Raw genomic sequence first — 10,969 nt, forward strand, 5'->3', positions numbered from 1 at the left:
CATTCTCTGGCTTTAGGCTTAAATGTAATAAGCACAATGGTGCATTGTACTGTGTGTTCGTGCAAACAATATGCAGCATGTCACCTTTTTATATGAACTGTGCTCTTCCATATTGATATGAATAGGATCTGTACAATATAGTTGAGTTTGCTGGTGTGCTGCAGAGTAGCTGTGTTACGCAGTTGTGAAAATAACACGGGGAATGCAGAAGTGTTTCTTTCACAGTGTAGCATAGTGGTTAAGGCTTTGGAATTAAGACCCTGAAGCTGTGGGTCATGAGCAAACCTCTATAATTGCTTATGCTCCAGTTGGAAAAACAAATGAAATGTAACCATTTGTATTTGAAATTTTTTGTGTTACCTTGCATAAATGTGTCCGCCATATAAGTAAATAAATAAACAAGCAACTCTGCCCTTTGAGAATGGATGAACAGATAAAAGAATTATTGGTTATAGTTATATTAGGCTTTATAACTGTACAGGTCACTACATAAACATCCTGCAGTATGATGTTTCACAGAAGAAAAGCAAATGGTGATTTATTGTACTTGTATCTGAGCAATATGGACTTACTGAAAATGCCATTTTCAGTATTTCTTGACATGTTCAAAACGCCTTAAAGACAAATGCATATACTGTATGTATGTTTTCCACACTGCGGTAGGCTGGCGCCCTGCCTGGGGTTTGTTTCCTGCCTTGCGCCTTGTGTTGGCTGGGATTGGCTCCAGCAGACCCCCGTGACCCTGTTGTTAGGATATAGCGAGTTGGATAATGGATGGATGGATGTTTTCCACACACAGCCCAAGACGTGATACATTTTCTCACAATAATATTATGGAAAATTAGAGAAATTAAAAAGTTTTTTTTCTTTCTTAAATGTAGCAGCTACCCAGGAAAACATTAATTTCGCTTTTATGCCCAGTAAACACTGAAGTAATATCTTGCTATTACAATCTGCCATTATAAAAGAACACATTTTACTTCATTCATTTACTGTATATGGCATTATCCTATTACTAAATTCTACCAAACTAGTATGGTTGTTTATTTGACTTCCTCCAACTTACAATAACATTAACAGATCTTACCAGAACCAAAGCAAGTGAAAGTATGTTTCACAGTGTGGTAAGTTGCTGTAGCCGTTATCTGTTTTTTCAGCTTGTCTGCTCATACATAAGCAACGAAACAAAAAAAATTGTATTCAACTTTGCTTGACAGAGACCTGCTTTGTGAGAGGGTATGTTGTAGGCACCGCACATCCATAGAGGGCCTCGCCATATGTAGTAAATTATTTTATATTTAGACATTGTGCTTCTTGCACTCTCATCCCAGGTAAAACCAAACCATTTCCAAACCACAGAGCTAACACTACCTGTTCTAAATTCTTCCTCTTCTAAACTTTTATCCATTTTTTTTCCTCATGCGTATCGGCAACATTAGGTAACATGGGTGGAACTGTCGCAGCTACATTTAGAAACTGCAGAAGTTGTTGAAAAATCATAAATATTGGACAACGTGAAATTGGCTTTTGCATATTGAATTTTTATCAAATTGAAAATTCAATATATTGCCCTTCCCTACTTGTAGTAGAAATTATCTGCTAAATTGCAATTGACATTATACTTAACACTAGAATTACCAGAGCCTACGAAAAAACTCGTAATTCCGTCCCACCTTAAACTGCTTCTTAAATCCCTTCACACCTCTCCGCCAGCGCCCTTTGTCTTCTAAATGTGCTGATAAAGAGAAGCCGGCTATTCCATCCCCCACCAATTTAGAACGTGCACGAACTTCTCTCAGCTCATGCCTTGATTGAGTATCTGGGAGTGAAGTGGAGTTTTAGAGTGAAATAATAGATCGTTGTTTGGAACACACGCATTTCATGTCTGTTCCGTTTCTACAGTAATCTGTGTCAACACATTGTTAAAACAGAAACTTTTTTTATATTCTAGTAGTAGATGACAAAATGTAGGCATAAACTATATAATGTATGAAGCCTGAAGCCCAAATAGCAAAGAAACATTTTCACAAGAATAACACAATTGCACTTTTATTCAAACATATAACTGCAGAAACAAAAGCCGCCTTAACATGCGACATTGACACCAGTTTACTGTAACTGACTCCGTGGTTCAATAGACTCAGCCCCCGCTTGGGAATCAAGGGGTCGCGGGTTCGATCCTGCCCCTCCGTTTTGAGAAGTAAACTGCTCTTGTCTTACTGTTTTAGAATAAAAGCATACATTTGATTTCAGTCTGTAACAGCCGGTGCAGTTTATGATCCTTGTAAAGGTTAGCTTTTTTTTTATTCACTTTTCACTCTCTCAGTCGCGTTCAGAATCAATCCATACAACCCCATCTGACACGGCTGTTTTCACTAAAGACGCGCTATAGCTCTGCAGTGTACCACGATGCATACTAACGCACAATCACCCCCGTTCTGACACACAAACGCTGGCGAAGCTGCCTTCTTCGTATCTCACCGTCACTTGCTTTTCGTTTTATTGAGTGTTCCTGCCAGTCCCCGCATGTTGCTGTATGCTTTTCTTTTGTACTACAGGACATGCAGAGGAAAGAATGGTAAAGACCAGTAACTTCGGCGCTATATGCAATCATCAGACACTCCCCATCTGCCCGTGTCGCTCAAACACAGGAACATATATTGGTGTAAAAGTATAACAAAAGTGCACTTTTATTCAAGTGCACTTTTTCCATCGCTTTTCCTGTAAGAAGCAGTGTACACACTTCTCTCTATGCTGTGGTTTCTATTACACACCTGAAAGAAAGAGACAATATATGTGAAAATATAATCGCACTAATGCAATATTATTTGAAAACGAACAGCGCCAGATCGGGTGTGAATTTATGCAGGAACTGGAAATTCTCTGATCGGGACCTTCCCCCAGGGAAGAAAGTACAGTGTCAGGTGCTCATTCAGTGTAATAGAAACCATAGCACAGAGAGGTGTGTACACTGCAACAAGTACACGTGTCGTAAATGTAGGAAGGACGGTCCTTGGGTGTGTGGGAACTGTTAATATTTGAATGTGATGATTTTATATAGCACGGAATGAAAATCTGCACTTCTTAGCATTGCACCATGCAAGCTGTCATATCAATCGCCTACTGTAACTTGCTTTCTTTTTTCTTCGGTTATACAGGTAGTTTTGAATAAAAGTGCACTTGTTTTGTTTGAAATGAAGTGTCTGCGTGCACTTTTCGTGGCATTACACTGTATTTTTGAGCATGCCCGTTTGAGCAGTATAAAAGTATTGAAAAGTATAACAAAACAACGGGCAGATGGGGAGTGTCTGATGATTGCATATAGCCAACTTACTGCTCTTTACTATTCTCTCCTCTGCGTGCCCTCGAGTACAAAAGAAACAGAATACAGACGCGCTATAGCTCTGTGCTGTACCACGATGCATACTAACGCCCCCACCGGTTCTGACACACAACACTGGCGAAGCTGCCTTCTTCGTATCTCACCGTCACTTGATTTTCTTTTTATTCAGTTTTATTGAGTGTTCCTGCCAGTCCCGCATGTTGCTGTATGCTGGATAGAGATAAGTGTGTACACTGCTTCTTACAGGAAAAGGCGATGGAAAAAGTGCACTTGAATAAAAGTGCACTTTTGTTATACTTTTACACAAATATATATTCCTGTGCTTGAACGACACGGGCAGATGGGGAGTGTCTGATGATTGCATATAGCGCCGAACTTACTGCTCTTTACTATTCTCTCCTCTGCGTGCCCTCGAGTACAAAAGAAACAGAATACAGACGCGCTATAGCTCTGTGCTGTACCACGATGCATACTAACGCCCCCCCACCCGGTTCTGACACACAAACACTGGCGAAGCTGCCTTCTTCGTATCTCACCGCCACTTGATTTTCTTTTTATTCAGTTTTATTGAGTGTTCCTGCCAGTCCCCGCATGTTGCTGTATGCTGGATAGAGAGAAGTGTGTACACTGCTTCTTACAGGAAAAGGCGATGGAAAAAGTGCACTTGAATAAAAGTGCACTTTTGTTATACTTTTACACAAATATATATTCCTGTGCTTGAACGACACGGGCAGATGGGGAGTGTCTGATGATTGCATATAGCCGGTTACTGGTCTTTACCATTCTTTCCTCTGCATGTCCTGTAGTACAAAAGAAAAAGCATACAGCAACATGCGGGGACTGGCAGGAACAACACTCAATAAAACGAAAAGCAAGTGACGGTGAGATACGAAGAAGGCAGCTTCGCCAGCGTTTGTGTGTCAGAACCGGGGAGGGTGATTGTGCGTTAGTATGCATCGTGGTACACTGCAGAGCTATAGCGCCTTTAGTGAAAACAGCCGTGTCAGATGGGGTTGTATGGATTGATTCTGAACGCGACTGAGAGAATGAAAAGTGAATAAAAAAAAAAAGCTAACCTTTACAAGGATCATAAACTGCACCGGCTGTTACAGACTGAAATCAAATGTATGCTTTTATTCTAAAACAGTAAGATAAGAGCAGTTTACTTCTCAAAACGGAGGGGCACAGGATCGAACCCGCGACCCCTTGATTCCCAAGCGGGGGCTGAGTCTATTGAGGCACGGAGTCAGTTACAGTAAACTGGTGTCAATGTCGCCTGTTAAGGCGGCTTTTTGTTTCTGCAGTTATATGTTTGAATAAAAGTGCAATTGTGTTATTCTTGTGAAAATGTTTCTTTGCTATTTGGACTTCAGGCTTCATACATTATATAGTTTATGCCTACATTTTGTCATCTACTACTAGAATATAAAAAAGTTTCTGTTTTAACAATGTGTTGACACAGATTACTGTAGAAACGGAACAGACATGAAATGCGTGTGTTCCAAACAACGATCTATTATTTCCGCTCTAAAACTCCACTTCACTCCCAGATACTCAATCAAGGCATGAGCTGAGAGAAGTTCGTGTACGTTCTAAATTGGTGGGGGGATGGAATAGCCGACTTCTCTTTATCAGCACATTTAGAAGACAAAGGGCGCTGGCGGAGAGGTGTGAAGGTATTTTAAGAAGCAGTTTAAGGTGGGACGGAATTACGAGTTTTTTCGTAGGCTCTGGTAATTCTAGTGTTAAATACCTCAGGCATTGTAGCATATTTATTGTGGTTTGCTGCACAGATTATGAATGCGAACTTGGAGTATTTACATATACAGTATTTTTATTTGCAATGTTGCTTTGTTCCAGCTGTCAGAGTTGACTGTCTATTTTATTTTTTATCACTAATCTATTTGTGTTTCTATATTCATAACTTAAGTGGGGAAGTAGTTACTCTTTAGAAGTGTAATTATAGAAGCATGCCTTATAAATCCTGGCTTTAACATTTATCACTGAGGCTTCACTTTTATATTTTTTAAGTAGTTCCCCATTGACCCTATTTTAATGTACAAGAACAGGTGCAGTATTTTTTTTTAATTTATTTAAAGAATACAATTTCCTGGAACAAATTAATCTATACTAATAAAAAGCAAAGCACTCACGCACGCACGCACGCACTCACGCCACGCCACTCCACTCCACTCCACTCCTAAGTAGAAGGCTGAAATTTGGCAATCACATTCCTTACAGCTTACTTACAAAAGTTGGGCAGGTTTCATTTCAAAATTCTACGTGTAACAGTCATAACTGGAAGGTATTTTTCTCCATTAACTGTAATGGAGTTGAGCTGGAATGACGTGGGGGGGCGGAGTTTCGTGTGACATCATCACACCTCCCACGTAATCACGTGAACTGACTGTCAACGCAGTGCGTAGAAAACCAGGAAGACCTCCAAAAAGCGCTTAAGAAAACATGCATTATATAATTGAGAAGGCAGCGAAACAATAAGAAGCGAAGCGAAAGTGACATATACTACCATATTCATGAGTGCTGCTACCTCGAAAGAAAGCAAGGTGTAAACCTAAACTTTAAATTAAGTTCATAGACAGGCTACCGCTGGCGTTTCACATGCCCACAGGTAATGCGGGATACAACTTTAATGAGAGGACGCAGGATATAAACGAGAGTTTTGATCACTTTGTAACTAAGTTAAAATTGTAGGTGAAGGGGTGTGCTTATGCAAATTCCGAGACACTGTGTTTGTGGGGGATTGACAGTTAAAGGCGGGTGGGGAGTCACGTCATCATCTCCCTCCCATTCATCTTATTTCGCTCTGAGCTGAGCTCCGCGGCTAACGCCGTCTTCCGAGGCAACTTCGTCAGACTGCCACCAAATACTCACAGAAAAATCCACAAGTTAATACACACGCTGTCTCTAGAGTTTCTACACACTGAATCCTCCAGGCACTACTTACAAAAGGTCACATTGACAATCGTGTTACGTTATTTTTAAAATCTTTCCTTTTCTTAGCACAAGCACAGCTGAGAAGCTTGATGCATGTGCTCCATAACGCGTTAAAAATAATGCATTTAATCACACTTTGCATTACAAGCAAAGGGAGCTTTTGTCAATGCATGATTTCCTGGTACACCATTACATTGATCAGCATCCCGATTCATTTTACCCTCGCACCACCTTAGTTTGAGAAGAAGTATGAAAAATATGAGGTTAACACAGAAAAACAGATCACCAATTCAAGCTTTATGAATAATCGATTCGCCATCAATAATTGTTTTGGTAAAGCCATCCTCCTTCCATTTTATAATTTTTCCGCCACTAGCCATGATTAAATGAACGGTAAAAAGTAAGAGCAAAGCGAGGGTGACTTATTTAGGCAGGCATATATATGACAGCAACACTCATGACAATGTCAATCATGTTACGCTATTATTAAAATGTTTCCTTTTCTTTTCATTACTTCTTTAACACACTACTTCTCCCTGCAGGCGCTGGTATTTTGCTATATATATAATATATGAATGACCTCCAAAGAGCGCTGAGACTTTTGATATCATGAACGTGTCTGCAAAACTGGGGTCTCCTGCCCAGCAAAAGTCGAGCAGCCAGCGCGTGCATAGCTGTGCCGGCCTTTGAGACGCTGACTGCGCTTCTGCCTTAAGTCAAAGTGAACACTTTTAATTTTTTTTCATCCTCCCCCTGCGCTATAGCCCAGACAAGTGCAAACACGGGACCCCTTTTCTACACCACGGCAAAATAATATTAAGGCGATTCACACTTTCTTTTGCACGTATACGATTATCAGGTCCTCACCTCGAATTATGAAGACACGCACAGGAGTGGAGGACTGACAGTGCCATCACAGCCGATTAATGGCGGGACGCCTCACCAGTCTACACAAGACCCACCGCGACTGTCCCCAAAAGGCATCATAACGCCAGCGAACACATCTCTATACTATATAAAAGAAAAAGGCAACTTTCCTTTCTTTACACCTTTTTCCTTTTATCCCAAACCAAAGCCTTTCTCTTAACACTGCAGAGGACACAAAACTAATTTTCTTTAAATGCCGGTAAGGCACATTACCAGAGGCACAAATTTGAACGCTCACATAGAAAATGTAATTTCAATGTACCTGTACTTCTTAAAACGTTAATGTTTTACTGTTTAATAACTTATAGACTATAATTTATTATTTTTCCCTTGCACTCAGTGACCAAACCTATACACACACATATAGACACATACATACACACATACATACTGTATACTTGTGTGTATGTATGTATATATATATATATATATATACACACACACACACACACTTACATATATATCATTTGTGTGTGTGTATATATGATGTATATAGGTATGTATGTGTATATATATATATATATATATGTGTGTGTGTGTGTGTGTGTATATGTAGATATGTATATAGATATGAAGATATGTATGTGTATATATATATATATATATATATATATATATGTATGTGTGTGTGTGTGTATATATGACAGCAGAAATCCAAGCTGTGAGAAAACAGTAAAAAGAAGGCGTGTCAGACGTCGTGGTACATTTTCTGATGCAGCTAGACGAAAATAACTTTGTGACGCTGCCACCAAATACACAAAACAATTACTTTGACAATCATGTTACATTATTTTTAAAATGTTTCCTTTTCTTTTCATAACTTCTTTAACACATGACATCGCTGCAAAGCTGGTATTTTCTATATATATATATATATATATATATATATATATATATATATATCACAGCGACACTCATAACAGTGACAAAACAATTACATTGACAATCATGTTACGTTATTTTAAAAAATTTTCCTTTTCTTTTTCGTACCTTCTTTAACACACTACTTCTCCGCTGCGAAGCGCAGGTATTCTGCTAGTGCATAATATGGTAGTGAAAAACTACTCTATGTATCTTTTTAAGTTGTCTTTTCAGATTTTAACCCAGTCGTTTAAGTCCCAATCAATGCATAAATGGTATTATTAATTAGCAACTTGGTTTGAGTAAAAAAGCATACACTATAGTTTACCAGAAATACAGAGTTACTCTGGGTGTAAATTAATGCTGGGAGGTACACCAGTTCATACCGAAAACCATTTTTTATTTTTGTTATGATATGGATTTTTCTTATACCACAACACCAGTTTAAATAGCCTAAACAATGTTCGGAACGTGGCGCAGTGTGAAACTGTTTAAGGGGGGACCATTTACACTGCTACACCACTAAACATGCATGCAATGGAGCACATATATTAATGGTGGTATTGAGTGGTGAAAATGGACAGAGAACATTCTGAAGCTGTAGCAGACGATAACGTTCAACGTGATGACACAGAAGAACTTTTGCCGAGAAAAGGAGCTGTATCTGGTGATACTTTGGTTTTACAAGTTTGGATGTGGACCAAACAACTATTTACTGCAAATGCTGTTGAGCTAAAGTTGTCGCCGGAGGCGGCAACACAAGCAATTTGCTGTATCACCTTAGCCGCAAACATGCTTTGGAGTATCATGAATGTATGGAACTAAGATTGGCATCCTCCACATCCTCAGGTAAAACTGAAAAAGCTAGAGGACACTTGAGTCAGATGTCACTTGTAGACGCGTTTGCTAGAGGTACTGTCTACGACAAAAAAAGCAAGCGGTGTATCGAGATAATCAACGCCATTATAATCCATATAGCTATTGTGTCAGTGGACAGAGATTGTTAACATTAACAGAAAGTGTAGTTGGTTTACAAAATATATTCACTATTTATTCCTTTTCTAAGACCTGTTCAGTGGAATACAACATTTGACAAGCACCTCTGGATATTTAACTAAGTCTAAATGTCTCTTTGGATGGTTGAAAATATGTTGTCAAAAAAAAAGTTGTTTGCAAAATGTGTTCAATAAAAAGGTTCTATATTTTCACTGCAACTGTCATGCAATGTGATTCCTTCTCTTCATTAGTGCCACCCCTTTGAAAACTATCACTTTATGGGGCCATACAAGCCTGTATTAATACTTGTGTGCACATTAAAATGTTTTTGTACAATGTACAATTCTCATGACAGTGGAATAGATTATTCTTAGCCAGTCTACTGCAATAATTGCAGTGGAAAATGTGGTTAACATCCACTCATGCATGGGAAAAAACTACCGTTGAATACCATGAAACCGGTATAATTTTGAAAAATACCGTGATATAGAATTTTGGTCATACCGCCCAGCACTAATGTAAATGATGAGTTTGTATTGGTTCTATTTGTGTGTGCTTTGTGAGAGCTAAATTGGCTTAAAATGTTCAGAGATTAACCTTAGCAGAATAAGAATGTAATATGGCATTCTGCAACAGGTCTTTTTTCTTACTTTGACATCTTTTTATAATTTTGTACCTGATTTATTGTGGTTTTGCTCTTAGGTGGTCTGGTCGTAATCACAGAGAGAAGATTGGTGTACATGTGAATTTTGACCAGGTTTTGAATATGGAGCCTTACTGCTGCAGGGACTCGCTCTCCTCAATCCACAAGGAGAGTTTTACCTACGACCTATCTGCTGTTGTCATGCATCACGGCAAGGGTTTTGGCTCAGGACACTACACTGCGTACTGCTACAACACTGAGGGGGGTAAGTAAAGTAGTGAGTCAAGTGGTTTGTGCAAAGAAGTGCATTGTTCAAGTTTTGCTATAAATTCAAATATCTTGAAAGAAGTGATAGGTTAATGTAGTTGTCTGGAACTAGTCAGATTAAAATAAAGTGGGCTTTGTAAAAAAACAAAAATCAACTCTTTTAGCATTTTATTAATTGAATTGAGACAATGTCAGGTTAAACTTGTTTAAAGCTATGCTGTTTGAGGTAAGGACTGAAGTGTGTCTTATAGCCTAGTTTCTTAGCTGCAAGACACATTTTGTGTTTAAGAAGTAAACCTAACCTAAGAGTGATCAATTATTTTGTGTTTTAGATTTGTAATTAACTTAGATCACTTTGCACAGATTAAGGAGGATTTTTCTAATAAACAATGTCAAAAATCTTAATTTTAATCCACTCTGTTTCATTGTATAACAAAAAAATTGTGAAACTTCCAGAGGGGTGAATAGTTTTTATAGGCACTACATACAGTGCCGAACAATGGGTCGCTGTTTCTAGCCTTGTTCACCAGCTTCATGGGCTTCATGGTGGCCATCAGATCATTGTATTTGGGAACCTCAGTTCCAGTGTCTTAGGATTGTGACCCTGTGTTTTTGGCTGCTGAGTAAGTGAACGCCAGCATTGTAATCACCATTGTTGTGTGTTGACATGGTTAGTAAGTTAGTATTCGTCCCCAAGGGCAAATTTGGATTTTTACAGAAGCTCTTGAAATAAAAAAGACATACATACATATATACATACCACACACAATGTGGTCTGAACACATACCAGCATGACTAAAAATGAGTAATAATTTTAAAAGAAAGAAAACCTATGACTTGGTAGTTACAGTGAGGCATTATGCAGGTGTATTTCAAAAATGCAATAAATAAAGGTTTAAGTTTCTTTTTAAAACTTCTCTAGAAAATTGGAAATTATTTCACAAAATAACAAAATTCATATATCCCTTTTGTGTGTT

The 10,969-nt window shown here is 38.6% G+C and overlaps 1 protein-coding gene across 5 annotated transcripts in view; it reads left to right on the forward strand.

Annotated features, from left to right (window-relative positions):
• The window catches only part of usp49 (ubiquitin specific peptidase 49), an 88,781-nt gene that overhangs the window by 64,481 nt on the left and 13,331 nt on the right, over positions 1 to 10,969 (forward strand). For all 5 annotated transcript variants that reach the window (XR_005635114.1, XR_005635115.1, XM_039764801.1 and 2 more), the window contains one exon: positions 9,785 to 9,990. Coding sequence is in view for 3 of the 5 variants with exons in the window: in XM_039764801.1 (XP_039620735.1) it covers positions 9,785 to 9,990 (206 nt within the window). In the remaining 2 variants the exon portion in view is untranslated. The remainder of the gene's footprint in view (positions 1 to 9,784; positions 9,991 to 10,969) is intronic.

Source organism: Polypterus senegalus, chromosome 10 (genome assembly GCF_016835505.1).
Source record: "Polypterus senegalus isolate Bchr_013 chromosome 10, ASM1683550v1, whole genome shotgun sequence".
Lineage (NCBI taxonomy): Eukaryota > Metazoa > Chordata > Cladistia > Polypteriformes > Polypteridae > Polypterus > Polypterus senegalus.